General features: G+C 37.1%; 1 protein-coding gene across 3 annotated transcripts in view; it reads left to right on the top strand.

Annotated features, from left to right (window-relative positions):
- LOC133527438 (CHH-like protein) overlaps window positions 1–15,514 on the top strand; it is a 94,415-nt gene extending 78,901 nt beyond the window's left edge. For 2 of the 3 annotated variants that reach the window (XM_061864453.1, XM_061864452.1), the window contains exons 2-4: window positions 9,289–9,509; window positions 10,260–10,380; window positions 13,937–15,514. In XM_061864453.1, the coding sequence (XP_061720437.1) occupies window positions 9,289–9,509; window positions 10,260–10,380 (342 nt within the window). In that variant the 3' untranslated portion in view covers window positions 13,937–15,514. The remainder of the gene's footprint in view (window positions 1–9,288; window positions 9,510–10,259; window positions 10,381–13,936) is intronic. The other variant, XM_061864454.1, reaches the window with a different exon arrangement.
- The last annotated feature ends 2,265 nt before the right edge of the window (window positions 15,515–17,779 follow it).

The raw sequence follows: 17,779 nt of genomic DNA, 5'->3' as shown, positions 1-17,779 counted from the left end.
TATGGATCGAAACTATTGAGATCGTATCAGCAGTATCCATATCTACGCTTGAATTGTGTCTCAGTGGTTGTATTGTTTCAGCAAAAACACTTACGGAACTATCGCTACTGTTATGTTGCTCATCGACTGGATCGTATTCCTTATCAGACCAAAACTCTCCATCGTCCTCATATGGGTCTGCTGATGACTCCCGTGACGAAGATCATTCAAACATCTGCATAAATTTCTTGTGGTTTGTCTTATCCATCTACGTATAAGACGATTAAATTACTTTGATATACGTAGAAGATAACACTTACTGCCCGTAACATAACTTTTGATTACAAACTTACACTCAAAATCGATAAAAAATGTACTTACATTGACACAGAACGGCCGTTGCGAATATAAAATCTCGGCCGCTACATAACCGCATGCGCGTTACCCTTTTCGCGTGCGCAGGCGAACCGAATGTACCGCGCATATAGGAACGGACGACGTCCATTGACGTTGTATGTGTGTGTGGGAACACTCGCATATGTGTGAGTAAGCCCTACAGAAAATAAAAAAAATATCGACTTTGCGTGGCGCTAGGGATTTAAAATTGAGCCGTGTTGTGACGCAATGACGTAGCTATAGGAGTAAAGTAAGGCCAGCCGACGTTTACAAACGTTGTACCCTTAAAATGCATTGTTATGAAGACGTGTTTAGACGTTGTGTCTCGATACATTGGTCAATTTTTGACGTCAAATGACGGTGCTCGCGCGAAAGTGTTAATAAACGCCCCAATTCAGGGAAACTAGGAAGCGATATCCGAATTCGCGCTAAGGCCATCGTGAGGTCGCGCGAAGGTTACAACAATGGCGAGATGGTACGATACTCCATTGTCCCAGGCGGCCATTTTGTTTTACAGCTAGTGTTTATGGACAAGTATGCCCAGTATAAGTCAATGATTGTAGAATATTTGTGATAAAGTTGTACATGTAGGCAGTTGTACATGCAGGGTGGTTACGTTCAATAGTTCCAACTATTGCGTAGGTGCAAATGAGTCAGTTATAAACCCAAATCCCTTCATAACCTTTTGTACCCATACCTAAAGTTTGACCCGAAAGTATCTCCTTAAACATGAAGGGCTTGTAGGTATGAAGTACGCATGCAGATTATAAATTATTTATTCATCACACATATCCGTCCATTTGCCAACTAAACGCCGACATGAGAGTATTTAGCATTTGCGCTTACGCAAACCTTTACATCATGTAATATCGTAAATTCTATAGGAATTACTAGAAATATAATGAGAAGCTTAGAATATAATGGTATACAAAGTAATTCGACGGGTAAATGTGGCTTTCCTATGCAGAACAGTGGAAATACACATTGATTTTTTTTATAATCCAATAAAGCAGTGCAGTGAATTATAAGAAATAATCCTTTAGTACGGAAAAGTGGTATTTTCTAACCGTGCATTGCAAAAAGGTCAACATTACCACGCAATCTTAGGTGCAAGTTTTATACCTTCGTATTTAAATAACATTAGGCTGGCGGAAAAATACTTGCAATCGCGATCATTACATTACAAGTATATGGGCAAAGTCACCTCAAATGCGCAACAAAAAAGTCCTAAACATACACGAAGTCAAAACTTTCTTACTGCATTTCAGCTCTGAACAAGCGTGGTGCCATTTTGTCTGTCCTCAACGACCACTCTAATCAGATCTCCATTACGTGTTTGCCCTCAACTGTCTGAGGTAATCGGTGGGTCAGCTTACGCCGGACCGTCTAACATCGATACAAGTACGATTTGTTGTAAACAAAATAAACTCGACGTTTTAGCAGTGAGGCCGACATATTAATGTAAATGCAGTATAATATTTGGAAACTAACACTATGAAACTTGGTTTTATGCCGTCAGCTGCGTAATAAGGTTTCATTTAAAAACTTCTCACGGAGTTTCTTGTTACCCTTTACGTATAACTAAGTAGATGTTACCTACGTAAGTAACTATAAACTTTGTGGACACGTACCTAAGCGACACGAATTAATCACGCTATTATATAAAAAACAAATATATACATTTATATGATGGGTTTATTTTACACCCACAAAATAATAACATCATTATGTAGGTACCTATGTATATTCTGTTTTCAAATGATCGGTTGGCCACATTATGAAAAAGTCAAACCTAACCTTTTTTTTTATACTACGTCGGTGGCAAACAAGCATACGGCCCGCCTGATGGTAAGCAGTCTCCGTAGGCTATTTACGCCTGCAACTCCAGAGGAGTTACATGCGCGTTGCCGACCCTAAACCCGCCCCTCGTTGAACCTAACCATAAATCATGAAGTGATCAATTCTAAAATGGCATATAATGAAATGATCAAAACCTATGATCTGGCCACGACTGGCCGCGAGTCGTATGTGATGTGTGTAATAGGCTGTTGTCATTACAAAAACAACTCAATTTAAATTCACACTTACTTTGTACCAACCTACAAGTCTATAAGATTTTTTACGTATGACGGAACCCTAAAAAGGCCTGTTTATAAATCGTTCAATAATGCGGGCATTATCTCCTGGGTGGCAGCCGGGCAGTCTAGCCTGCATGATTACTATTCGCGGTGCGCGCAAGACAAATTGCAGCAGGCGCAGCGCATGCATCGACAGTAATTCGACTTCGTTGTTGAAACAAACGAGGGAGAATTTACCAACCGGGTGAAAAATTTTCGTAATTGAAGGCGGCTTTCCGGTGGACAATAAGAAAGTAAACAATTCACTAAGTCTTTAATCATTAGAATTTTAGAAGTAAAAGGTGCAAACATTACATTTTGTTCGAACATTTTGTTAATCGTCGCCTCCTTTCACATCTCCACAAGCATAATTTGTTGAATCGGTTTCAGTCAGGTTTCCGCCCCGGGCATAGCACTGTCACGGCTTTGGTGAAGGTCACTGATGACATTCGTTTTAATATTGAGAATAAAAAGCTCACGGTCCTGGTACTTTTAGACTTCAGTAGTGCCTTTAATGCGGTGGATTTTGATATTCTCCTTCATATCCTTCGTACGTTAAAAGTTTCTCCTGCAGCTTTGTCTTGGTTCCGTAACTATCTCTTTGGGAGGCGCCAGCGTGTCAAGGTTGACGACAAGGTCTCGGAGTGGTGTGACCTTTCTGCTGGTGTCCCCCAAGGAGGGATACTCTCTCCTCTCCTTTTCTCGATCTTCATTAATGGCATTACTGAGTCCTTAAATTGTAACTTCCACCTTTACGCGGATGATTTACAGATTTACGCAGCGGCTAGCATTGATGATTTTTCATCTTTAGTTGATAGAATAAATGGCGACCTTGAGTCAATTCGTTGCTGGGCGAATAAGTTTGGTTTGAAAGTTAATACAAAAAAATCGCAAGCAATTGTCATTGGTGGTCCTTATTTTGTGTCCAAATTGTCAGAGATGGTGGTACCCAAAGTGCGTTTTGACGGAACAATTATCCCTCCCAGGTTGCCAGAGCTCAACGAGGGGGGTGGGGTTAGGGTCGGCAACGCGCATGTAACTCCTCTGGAGTTGCAGGTGTACATAGGCTACGGAGACTGCTTACCATCAGGCAGGCTGTATGCTTGTTTGCCACCGACGTAGTATAAAAAAAAAAAACCCTTTTTCTTCTACAGTTAAGAACTTGGGTATCATCATTGATCAAACCTTGTCCTGGTCAGCTCATGTTTCTGACATTAGCAATAAACTTTTTGCGTCTCTCCACTCACTAAGGCGTCTTCAAAATTTCCTTCTTCTTCAAACCAAAATAACTCTCGCATGTTCACTTTTACTCCCGTTGTTAGATTACGCTGATACTGCTTTCTTGGACCTTAGTGAGGAGTTACTGGACAAACCCGAGCGATTGCAAAATATTTGTATTCGATACATTTTCGGTCTACGTAAGTTTGATCATGTATCCCAGTTTCGATCTCAGCTTGGCTGGCTTCCGATTCGTCGTCGACGAGATGTGCATGTCCTATCATTGCTTTTCAATGTTCTATTTAATCCTGCTTCGCCACCTTACCTTTCCGAAAGGTTTAGTTATTTAGCTGCTGGTAGTGGTCATCGCCTTCGATCAAGCACCAATCTTTTACTCACGATTCCTTCCAATACGACGCGCACATACAAGAAATCCTTTACTGTCCATGCCGTCAAGTTATGGAACGAGATTCCGGTGTCCGTGAGGCAATCCCAATCCGTAGCATCACTCAAGGAGAAGCTTAAAAAATTGTGGCTTTCCGATACTTTGGTTACGACTTCCTAGTTCTTTGGAGTACTTCTACTTTTTTAATTTCCTTTACTTTTCTGGTTCGAATTCATATTTATTTATATTATATATTGAATATTTATTTATATATATATATGTATGCATTATTTTATGGTTATTTTTCTATCTATGTATATTTGTATCAATGTGTATTCAAAACGTGCATTTCATTAATTTCAGTGATTGTACACTTTTGTTTGTGTTTGTCATTCATTCACCGTTACTTCTGTTTTACTCATTTCCTCAAAGGTTAACTGGAAGAGATCCCATACAGGGATAAGTTCGCCTTTGTTGTATTTAATTTACTCTGTAACTGTGTTTTTCGTGTTTTTATTTCTATGTACAATAAAGTATATACATACATACATACATACATTAGGTTTTAATGTTTATTTATTTTATGAACCACAAGAAAGGCGATTAATTATCCTTAAAAATTCATACTAAAAGAATTTTTGCCCCAATTATCAATTCAAGTTCCATTTTCGTCTTGGATGTGCATAAAAACACCATTAGGTATCTATTATTGTCCAATCCAATCTTAGGATTGGTTGGGTCAAGTCATGTCAGGCAATTAAACAGTGCGCTGACATTTAATTCTATAGAAGTATCTTAAACTACGCAAAATCTCAGTACATTTCAAAAGCACTTGTTCACCCGTTTCAAAAGCACTTGTTGTTATGCCGTCACAATTTTCAATATAACTTAGCAAAATTACGAAAACATCTCATATTTTTGTATGGGGATCCAGATTGTCCGTTTCCAAAATGATAGTTTCCTTAATTCCCTATTTAATTTCCGTACCTTTTCTAAATCTTTCCGCATTTTGTAGATGGCCAATCCTTCCGCTAGTATTACCAGTACCCCTCATGACCCAGTCTGCTATTTTGATTGAATTCTGATTCTGAGGTTCACATAAAGCACCATTAAGTCATGTTACTGACTTACCTGCCCTACTGCGGTAGATACAGGCCTCGACTCGAGTGCGTTCACTCCTTATCCACATAGAAACCGTGGAATCTTATGTTTAATTGATGACTGGAGCCATATACGACGCCGCCGTTCGCAATTCCCCGTATTTTAAAAGTATAGTCAAATGTCGGCCGCTGATCGACAGCTGAATTAAACAGTGATGTTGCAAATGCTTACCAAGTCGACTCGGTAACCAGAGGACCTGCCGCAAAGAACTCTTGCGTTTTGCAGGGATGGAGAGGCAAATAAATGAACGAAGGACAACACTGATACTGATAAGATTACTTTTTAACAGGGCTGTTTCTTCTCACTCAGAATGAAAGCCGAAAGCCATCTTTTCGGTAACCAACCGCACAGCATAAAGTCACCTCAGTTTACGAGTAGGAGCAGGTATTTCTATTTTACAGGCTTTCCAATGGCAGATTTCCGATTTCAAAATGAAGAGTTTCGTCTACAGAAAGTTAAAAAATCGTTCATGGGAAACTGTGTAACATTTTATAACAAAGTACCCTTAGAGGCATGGAACCTGCCCTATACTTCATTCAAGCAATACGTCAAAAATGCACTTCTCAAAAAGGGATACTATAAAATAGATGACTACTTGGGAGACACGGAATCATGGCCAAGTATCCAGTCTCAAAAGCTGTAATAGTTTTGCGTGCAGTGTCCCGGAGAGGCATATGGCGCTGTTGTTTCTAGCTGTTCAACCTTATGTATTAATGTTTGTTATGTTTTAGTTATTTTGATGATGACATTGACATATTAAATACATAGTAGTTATGTATTCTGTAGAACTAGTTTTAAGATTGTTAGCTTAACAGTCTCTTGACGTGAAATATGTATTTCATACAATTTTTTATTTTTTTTATTCTTTGACATTTGGAGAACCTTTACACCTCCAAATCTTATTATTGTGTATTATTATTTTTCTCAGACCGTGGGGACCTTATACATCTCCAAACTTAATGTATTAACCGTGGAGACTATACGTCTCTGTCATATTGTATAATATACTTGACTTGGTACATACTAGTTATGTACAGAATGTAGCATTAGTTTATGAGACTGCTAGTTTAACAGTCCAGACGCGGTTTATTTATTTAGTATAAATTTTATTTTGACACTTGGAGAGACTTTACACCTCCAAATTTTATTAATATTAGTACTCTGACATTGGGGACCTTTTACATCTCCAGATTTAATGTGTTTTTAACCATAGAGACTATACATCTCTATTGTATTGTAGTAATTATTTATTTTAAGATTATTATAATGTAATGTTTACCCAGGTATTGGCTGTTGTATTTATAAAATGTTGTTATGTATTTTTCATGTCACTATATGATGTTACTGTAAATGTTGTATTGACTTGTAAAAGAGCCCTTGAGGCCTACTTGCAGAATAAAATTTTGAATTTTTGAATTTTTTTTTAAAAGATATTTTCGCACGCGAAGTGCGAGGGAGACGCGGGGGGGGGGGGGGTGTTTCAGTTTCGTGAGTGTTGCGGATTAATTAGAAATGATACATCGCTGGCCAGCAGAGCAGCGTGCATATATGTTATTGAGACGTAGCGTACCTGAGTTTTTAATTAGTACCGCAAGGCGTCAGTTTTGCATTAATTTCAGAATAAGTATGCGGAAAAGGTTAAAGGAATGTATATAAAGATCAAAAATAAATAGTTTGAGTTTATATATTTCAGTTTTTTCGATAGCTCACATTATATTGGCGCCCTAGAACTCAAATCGTCTGCTCTAAAGGAATACACGGACTCAGTTCTCATGCGAGGACTAACTTTATTACATACATGATTCAGATTCGCCAATTTATTCATTCTACAACAAAGCTTTTATCCCAACGTTAAACGGGCTATTATCGCTTGTTTCAGCTGGTTGTTAAGTTGGTAGTTCAAGCTCGTTACGAACAAAGAGACCGATCTTTACGATCGTGAAAATCGAATCGAATCGAGACGGGCTACGGTTCCGTTGCGATTATTTCATCGTCAACGTCAATTTAACGGATGATTTGCTGTTTAAGAAAAGAGTTGTGTGTTTCCAATTTAATTATTTACATTTAAGAAACAATTAAGAATTTTGCTTGTGCCTTTGTACGAGTAAAATTCGTAATCGTAGCATGAACCTTTTATTTAAATTGCAAAGTACCTATGTATGTACTGGTCAAATCTTGCAAGTTAAATTTGACCCACTTTTCGATTTCCGATGAAACTGAAAATTTGCATACTTAAGTAAGTCGGATTACAATGCAATATTATGGTACCATCGAGCTGATCTGATGATGGAGACAGGAGGTGGCCATAGGAACTAAGTGATAAAACATCGCATTGCAACTAATTATATTTGGGGTTTTTAGAATTGTCTCGATGAGTCAGCAATCAAAGCTTGTATCAAAAATGAAATTTTTGACAAAAACTTTTTTTATTAATATGGAAGCCTCTATTTTTTCCAAATCCTATAAAATTAAGTTCTAAACCATACAAAATTGTCCTTACGATGGCTCATGACATTTTTGTAAACACATCACATCAGTAACATGAAAAAAAAACAATGCACTACCTTCGAGCATAAATATAGCATCTTCAAGTTCCACTGGTTAAAAATAATATCATTTGTGACTCAAAACATTACCATGTCTCGCATAATAAGAGATATCAACGCCATCTAATGTGCAATTGAGAAACCTAGTTCGAAAAGTCAACGACATAGCCTCTTAATGCACTTATACTTTCTGCTCGGCCCCTATCTTCCCAGATAAACGGCCAACAGACTTAGTGGGACCACCATCGCACTATATTAACACTTTACAAGTCCACTTTGCTTAATAACTAGCCACTCACTTGAGCTGCCAGTTTCAAAGGACTTAATACAAGTTTCCACTATACTTTGCTACGGTAGGATTTTACAGGTCGTTATCACTTTACCTGACACGCTATAAAACACTCTAGTCCTATTTAATAGGGTATATTTTCCCTTGGTGCACGTCACACTTAACAGCTTGCAGATTTACAACTTTATCTAAGACTCTGCAATACTCTTATGCCTTTCACAGAAAGTCTATTTTACATAAACTCGCAGCAAAATTTTGTAATTCCCGAGCACGTGATAAATGCAAATATGACGGCTCGCGTCTGACAGATGGCGATTGCGCGGAGAGTTGCGCTTGCGACACTGGGGTGTAATTTCAATCGGTTACATAGTCGATTACTCCAAATAACCTGCATAAATGCACTCTTCAATCACCACGCAGTTGCCACGATTCCGTGGCTCAATTTTTCTGATCTTTATAGACTCGCCTGGAGTCGGTAAGCAGCTTAAACTCGGCCAGGTATCGAATGTTCGATTTACCGACGTAATTATTATAAAATCGATTAGTGCTAGGGCCGGGTTAGACCTTGGCAACAGGAAATTGAGTTAGTTTAAAACGTAACCGTTAAGCGTAACGAGTTAATAGGACCTTAGGTTAATTAGTTTTCTGCTCCGATATATCATTTCTATCCCATATTTATGCGACTAAGGTGGTCAGTGGTCACTTGTAAACCAGCGCTATGTTACATATTAAATAACAAAATTACTTGACACTCCTGAAAGTCCTTGTACGAGGCAAGTTTTAAATAATCTTGCAACATATGCTATGCGCTTCTTTTATACGCTTTCGCCAGAACTTTTCTGGCTGGCAAATTTGGACCCCTATCCTGGGAGTTAAGGGATAAAACTAAGCAATAAGTCCCCTGTTTTGTACAAGTTTCTAACCCGTCAGTCAAATCCTTTGAATATTAGATCTCCAAAACAATATTCAATTCAAAAAAAATTTCAAGATCGTATTTAGGCAGGCAATTTTAGATCCTTAGGAGTTCATGGGTTAACTCTTTGAACGCCAAAGACGTCAACTGACGCACAATTCCGACAAGGTTCACGACGCGTCGCACTCGATAGGCATAAGGTTAAAAGGATTTCACTATTTCTAATCCAGCAGCACCATCTATTGTCAAATCCATTTACTAATCTACTTCTCTTTCTGTTACAGATGCATCTAAGCTCAGTACAATTGGCGTGCGCGCTCCTGACGCTGGCGCTCGCCGCGGCGGGCGCGCCCCCCGCGGCGACGCCGCACCACGTCGCCCGCCGCTCCTTCTTCAACCTCCAGTGCAAGGGCGTCTATGACGCCGCCATCTTCGCTCGCCTTGACAGGATCTGTGACGACTGCTATAATCTGTTTAGGGAGGCGCAGCTTTATACTTTATGCAGGTGTGTTTGTAATTTGAATGTTTTGATATCCGTGGTTTAAGCTAGGATACGTTAAACGAGTTCAGAGTCAACACTCGCACAATGTGAAAATAGTAACCAAATTACACAATAGATGGCATTTATTTTAACTTCTGAATTCATATTTTTTAAATTAATTAGGTAACGTATACGTTATATGCTTAACGTATCCTTGTTTAAGTGTATCATTGATTTATGTTAAAATAGACCCAACCTGTAATATGATACAGTAACTGAATTGCGGTCTACGCTTACAATTTTGAGACATTAATAAAAAATATTATGCCTCAGGAAGTAGTGAATGTTGTGCCGTTTTTGATTTATTTTATGTAACAAAAAACATTTACCTACAAACTAAAGAAATATTATGGCATTTTTAAACGCCATCAACAGATGACGCTTTTACTAATTTACTGTTATAATTACCCACATTCGTCATAGTTATTGCTTTAAAACGAAAGAGGATCAAATTTATGAGCAAAACATTACTTACATACCGTTTTGAGCAGACAACTATACAATGCGCAGAAGTTTCCAAGCACGATAAGTGTTCAAAATGATCTAAACTAACTTTAGGAGAGAACATGAGCGTGAGCGTATGCGCTTTTCTACTTATGTTAATGACTGTACTCGTCGTCTCAGTTTAAATATTTTATTCCCTGATTGAATCCTCTTTCGTTCACACCAATATGTTGTTGTATATGTGTTATAATATGTTTTCCTGGGGAACAGGCAAGACTGTTTCACGACAGAGTACTTCAAGGGGTGCGTCGAGGTGTTACAAGAACAAGACCAGCTAGAACTCTTCAAGACATATATAAAACAGTTACATGGGGCGGATCCAGGGATTTAGGTGAACATTTTATTTTGTTTTCTCCTCTCCTTCCTTTTCTTATGAGACCGCACACGCGTCTCATGACCGTCGGCGTCTAGTCAACTCTATGGCTGCTGCTCGACGCAATGTTGGCGCAACTGCGCAGCGACGCCATTTTCCATAGAGCTGACTACACACCGACGCTCAAAATACGCTGTGTGCCTCCACAGGATGAAATCTGAGACATAGTAATAACGCTCAGATTACACCCTATAAAAAGACTAACTGCTTCCTTTTCTAATTATTTTTCCTCTTGGGGTTAACAATTAACAGCATGCACTTTCGCTGGTTCTGCACTGGTCTAGTTTCAAGCACCTATTTCTAACGCAACTAATCGCATGGCTAAATTTAAGTAGTACTATTAATAATAAGTCTTGATTATATTTTTTTTCAATAATTATTACGTCCTACTTTACGTCCGTTCTATGGATTATGGTCCGAAATAAACAATTTTTATTTATTTATTTACGCTACAGTTCCTTCAATAAGTATATAAGCCTGCTAAGATTAATAGCAAAACGTTGTGTCCGGCTACGCTAACTTTGCATGAACCAAATGTGAGGAGGGTCCCGTTATAATTGTCATATTTTCCTAGAAACTTGACATTAATTATGACATTGCCACACTTGGACACAGCTGATCCCATGCAGAGTTATCTTGTCCGAGTCTACTTACGTCATCGTAATGTTTCTATATAATATACAGGGTGATTCAGGAGACGTGAGCAGGATCAAGTCTGTGCATTCAGTAAGTTATGATATGAGCAACTTTTTCGTACCAGTATTTGTGAGATTGGGGTTCATTTATTATTGACTGTTCAAAAAAGTTTAAATTTATTTACGACATTCATCGCCACTCTACAGATTTAGAATCACTTTAAAATACTGTCGTCAAATACCGTTACTCTTTGTTTTATCCATGACAAGTGTCACATTGAACGACATTGGAGTCTGGTTACTTTTGAAAAATCGTATCTCACTCAAGTGTGACATTTTATTTTTTTCATGATCAAAGTCTGTCATAATGGTGTCAAACCTCTAAGGATTTTATTTTTATTAATTAAATGTAGTGTGGTATCCATGATTGATTGATGAAATATTAAAAAACAGGAAAAAAGTGTAACTGATTTATTTAATTATGATGGTGAACGATCCATTACCATTTACTGAGTTTGCATGCTTAGTCCTGCTCAAGTACCGGTTTAATTGTATTTTCTTAAAATAATAAAAGTTTGTATTATTTGGTAACGGTTCCGTGACTTATGGGTTTAAAACCTAGGACATTCATCTTCTAGTCCCGTTTCAGCAGTTAGGGGAAAACCTGTGACTAAGGCAAGTCGATATCACTGGCATGCAAAGTCTTAGGTCAGGCAAATACGCCCTATACGCGGTCTTTTGTAACCCCTAACTAATAAAGATATGACATCTAAAGATAAATATATTTTTTAATTAAGGTAGGTACATTGCAATGACACTACGGTTCAAAATTCAGAGTTGTCGTATTATGCAACTGTGTACTTAGGTCTATGGAAGGTAGAGGCAAGGAACAGAATCTCCTTAGGCAGAACTGTTGCAAGTGTCCAGCTGTCAGCTATAAATAATAGTTCCAAATCTCTCCAGAGTAGCGCTAGAGTAGCGAAGAACCTAGGCGCTATTGACGGAGTAAAGTGCGCTGTCTATGATTTGATTTTTTTGTTCAAGTAGCGCCACCTATTTAAGGTTTTTTGATCACACTGGTACATGGAGATTTATTTCCTTACCTCCACCTTCCGTACTTAGGTCATTAGTTCTGTCAAAAAGGTTTCGACTGATAAAAAAGCTATAGGTACATTTATGTATATGGGTAGAAAGTTTATTGAAAGCTGGTTCACTTACAATATAATTTAACGTAATTTGCTGTCCCAGTTTTACATAATTCTATGTAATATTCAGAAAAATGTTATAAATAGCATGCAAAAAATACGCGACCTGTTCAAGGTGATTTTGATCCCTATTTATTTATTTATCTTTTTTACATAGTTGAATATTACATAAAACAAAAGCTGAATCTTTTATCTTCTTAAAATATATAATTCATGTATAATTAATTGACAATTGGACTGCCAAAATTGCAACTGTACGTATTTTCCCAGCAAATCTACTCGCTGGATAGCAGTCAAAAATTAGCGTGCCATTAAAAAGTACCCTAATTTTGAAGAGTATTAGCTAAAGTACAGACTTGTCGGTATATAAGTATAATCTTTCATAATCCAGCCGCGTATTCGCGTCTAACGGCAATCCCAAAGTAAAGAAGTAATAATAAAGACGCAATCTAAATTGTAAACTAATTATAGTTATTACGTTTTGATCAGTACAAGACAAGCTTTCTATCTAATCATGGCAAACTTTTTTTATTAAAAGTTTTGTATTACATTTTATCCATTGAAATATATCTAAGGACGAGCCTTACGGACAATAAGAATGGAGCCAGTACAGCGTTGTCACGCACAAGAATTCGAACCAATCCGTCACAACGCGATTGGCTGATAAGTTCGCATTACGCGCGATTTGTCGCAATTAGTTCCGTTAGACTGCACGATTGGCTAGAATTCGAGAGTGACACCACTGAACTAGCACCATTCTTAGTGCCCGTAAAGGTCAGTCAAAACCTTTGTGACAGAACTTATGTCCTAACTAAGTGCCTATTTACAACTCTGCATAGTGCAGATTGGAATAAGCCCTTTATGGGTTAGTATCTTAGATAATTTTATTCATGCTAAATTGTATATACCTCTTTAGGTATACATACCTCGAAATGTGTAATTTAAAAAAACTACAATAAACCCATTAACTCCAATTTATTATATGTGAGTTGACCTTTTGTAGTAAAAAATAAAACTGATATCGTTCATTGAGTAGGCGTTTTGATCTTACCAAAGCCTTTCCTTAAGCCTTTATAAGGCAGTGGGAATATATTTCCCACTTGGTATTGTAACTGTATTTCAAAGTGATGGGGTTCAATTTTGCATAACTTCTGACATATTTACGCCTTAGAAAGGGTAAGCTCCGCTTAAAAGCTTGTGTAGGCTTTAATGGACTTCCTTTCTGACTAAGCTCTGAACTTTTATCTACTCTGTAGCCTTTTATAAACTTTTCGCTATCAGTATTTTATTTCCTTCAAGATAATCTACACTTAAGTACTGCAGTACACTTAAGAACTTACTCTTACGTATTTTTAAATACTTTTACTACATCCGATATTTTTACTTGAACATTAGGTACTAACTTTTATTTAATATCAACCGAATAAGCATGGTTCTAATTAATAAACTATACTTACTAACGTAGTGGCACTAGTGACCGACACTTCTATTTTTTATTTACTGGTTCCTGTCAATCACGGATGCCACACTACTTTTCTTGATACAATTATTTCGAGTAAATTTCGTCTTTAGTCATGTGTTAAGTTTTACTCGAATTTTATTTAAAGTAATGATCATCGACTATCCAAATATACTATTACCCCGATACTAATAAATATTTTATTGCCGTTCCAGGGCCAAATGTTTCACCACGCCCTACTTCAAGGGCTGCATGGAGTCTCTGTACCTCTACGACGAGGAGGAACAAATAGATCAAATGGTGGACTTCGTCGGACGCTAACGCACTCAACGCCATCTAGCGCGCGGAGCGGTCAACCAGCGCTCACCACACACGCTCCGCGGTCACCATCGCAATCCCTGACCGCGCGGACGCTACCACCTTGCGTACACTGCGGTCAACGCTACCGCGGCGGTCACAGCGGTCGCCATCGCAGAAGCAGAAAGTCACGTTCCTCCTGCTTTCTATCCTCAACGTATTCTAGTCTATTATGCGGCATAAATTTATTTATGTTTGCAACTAATGTAATGTTATCATAATTCGTATTTAAGGACATTTATTATTATGTATTTTATTAAACGAAATGTATATTTTATTAAGTGTTGTGTGTAAGCTTAGCCAAGAAGTAGTACATAAATCAGTCCACCTCCTAGGTACTGTCTGACAGCTTCCCGAAGATGCTGGCCATCTGACTCGAACGAATTCGCGACGCATTCCAAAACCAGTATTTTTAAAAACGCTTTTTTAATGTTTTTTTTTTACTGTTTAAAGGACTAAACATAGGCCTAATATACATGTACGCTCTAGTGATAAGAATCACAAAAGTGGCTTAAAGTTTTATAGGAATATTGTCAACTAGGTTATATTTTTAACGCCACAACATTATCACATTACTAACCTTCAATTTAAATTTAGAATTTATAACTATTTTGAACACAATAAATTAAGTATTTAAAATGTCACATACCATATCCTATTTAAATACATTCTACAGATTTTATGAAAAGCAGACGTCATAATCATCACAAAGTATTTTAAATAAAAACTATTGTCTGTTTATTTCTTTTGTACTGGAAATAATTATTTTTCGCTGTAATTAAATTCTTCGCTTAACCGTTTAGTGTTAAAGAGCGCGAGGTTGAATTTATTTAGTTATTTAATTTAGTTTTAAGTATTTATAAAGATTATTTTTATATACTTCCGAACTATTTATTGTTGATTTATTTATTTGCACAACGGAATATGCAGCTATAGATGCCAGTTGACATAGTATTTTAAACGGTATTATTTAAAAATTAAATTATTAATGTAAATTCTGTATTTCATCTCACAAGGTGCTAAATATGCGGATATAATAACAAAACAAAATGTTCATCTTGAAAGAAATCAAATTGAGAATGAATTGTTACTATCACCTACTTATATACTGATCTATACACAGCGGTTTATACTTATTTAACAAAACTTTCGCTTTTCTCTCCGAATCTCACTTTAATTCTATTAGCTAAATAAATAAAATAATGTATTTATTGATAACTCAACAGATACATTATTTAGTTAGATTTGCGCATTGCGTATATATAGAACCGAGGTGCCAATAACCCTAGTAACTATTGGTTAGAGATATGTAGAGGACCTGTGGTATAAATGTAAAGAATATAAATTTAGTAAAGTAAACCCTATTTGTATAAATTTTATAAAAACAGCCAAGAAACGCTACGGGTTCCGTGAAATATATTTCATTTCGAAAATCATATGTGAATTTTATTACATCTTTCCACGTCCATCCCTCCATCTTTCTAGCGTACGGAGAATCGAAGACCACCTACAATCATTTATAATTAGATAGGTGCTTGTCAGTGTTTGATAGGGAATAACCATAGGGGAATGAAAGATTTCAAACAAATGAATATAAATATTATACGGACATCTTACATAAATTGACTAAGTAGGTACTCAGATAACAATATATATTTAAGTATTTGTAAATATAAGATGCAAAATACTTAAATACATAGAAAACATCCATGACTCAGTAACCAATATCTGTGCACTTAAATCGACCGGGATATAAACCGTGATTACCTTTTATATTGTTTTTATGGACGCAGTTACATGCATCTTGTTCACGGGTAACTGGAGATAGCGGGTGGGTGGTCACTACGCGTGTTTGATTCGGATATCAATGGTTTAAAACAATATAAAAGGTAATAATTATAATAAAAATTCAGCCTATATACGTCCCACTGCTGGGCACAGGCCTCCTCTCATGTGCAAGAGGGCTCGGGCTATAGTCCCCATGCTAGCCCAATGCGGATTGCGGACTTCACATACACCTTTGAATTTCTTCGCAGATGTGTGCAGGTTTCCTCACGGTGTTTTCCTTCACCGAAAAGCTAGTGGTAAATATCAAATGACATTTCGTACATAAGTTCCGAAAAACTCATTGGTACGAGCCAGGATTTGAACCCACGACCTCCGGATTGAAAGTCGGACGTCATATCCACTCGGCTACCACCGCTTACTTAAAAGATATATAAAAGGTAATCACGGTTTATATCCCGGTCCATTTACACATTCACTGCCGGGAACCCACCTGGTGGGCGCATTCACTGCCGGGAACCCACCTGGTGGGCGCTCGTGAACTTTGTTCAGATGCCGGACAACCCGCTGGGCGGGTTGTTTTGTACGCAGCTATAGACCACCAGTTTCTGGGGTAGTGCGCCGGTTTTTGTCTGGCAGTGAATGTGTTAAGTGTAGTGAAACTAACTGTGAATCATTCAACTGTTACCAATATCTGCGCTCATCACACAAATAAATGCTCTTACCGGGATTCACTACCCATTAGGCCCGACCAGAAACACGTGGAAATATCGTCTTTACGTTCGTAATAGTAGCCTGCGAAACGTCGTATTGGTTAAATCTTGATAACTTTAACAAAATTATTTTGCAAACAAAATTGGAACGATCAAAAGTATATGGAAAAAGCAGCGATAATCGAGTAGATAGAAATTCCCTTCCTGTAATTAAATTTCGACTCTAAAATCCGATGTCTGATAATGGGAATAATGGATAAGATAATTTCAAAATGACAAACACTAAATATACATCATAGTCATTTATTATAAACAACACAATTAATCTATTTTGACACATTTAAACTCATTGTGCGAATCACAGAAAGGACATAATCAACTCTTCATCATTATATAATTACAGACAAAATTATAATAAAATAAAATGATTTTGTTCTGCGTAACGGTCTGTCAGAGACCACAACAAGTGTGACTAACAATTTTCTAAATATCTGATTAAAAAGGAATCAAGGAAGGAATCTGTCAGGAAAGTGAAATTAAATTGTATATGTACCTAACTACCTACACCAGAAAATTTAATTTACTTAACTTTTCCTTTTACAAATTAAAACATTTACGCAAAATATGACCCACAAGGAAAGGTACCCAACTGTCCGGTTCCGATTTGATTTATATTTATATATGTTATAGAGTAGTCTAAAATAACGGACACGTATTTTTTTTTAGCTGCCCAAACTCAACCTATTGGGAGAAATTGTCCTCCAAAGTACTAAAAACGTTACTAAATCTTCTAACCCCTATAGAAAGTGATGCTCAAGCAACTTGCTAGTTAATGGTTTGTTTGAGTATATGTTTGAGAACAGGAAAAAATAATGTACACGTGTTTTGTTATATCTGCTTAAACTCAAGTTTTCCTAAAAAAACACCCGTCTTTATGTGTAACTTTAGCGATAAGATATTATAAAACTTCGAATGTCGATTTTTTTAGGAAAAAATGAGGTTTAGCCGATATAACCAAACACGTGCTCATTATTTTTTGCTGCTTTCAAACATATACTCAAACCAGCCATTAACTAACAAGTTGCTTGAGCATCACTTTCTATAGGAGTTAGAAGATTTAGTCATTTTTTAGTACTTTGGAGGACAATTTCTCCCAATAGGTTGAGTTTGGGCAGCTAAAAAAAAATACGTGTCTGTTATTTT

Source organism: Cydia pomonella, chromosome 18 (genome assembly GCF_033807575.1).
Source record: "Cydia pomonella isolate Wapato2018A chromosome 18, ilCydPomo1, whole genome shotgun sequence".
NCBI classification, from domain to species: Eukaryota; Metazoa; Arthropoda; class Insecta; order Lepidoptera; family Tortricidae; genus Cydia; species Cydia pomonella.
The sequence above is the reverse complement of the archived record's forward strand: the minus strand, read 5'-3'. Positions and strand labels throughout refer to the sequence as shown.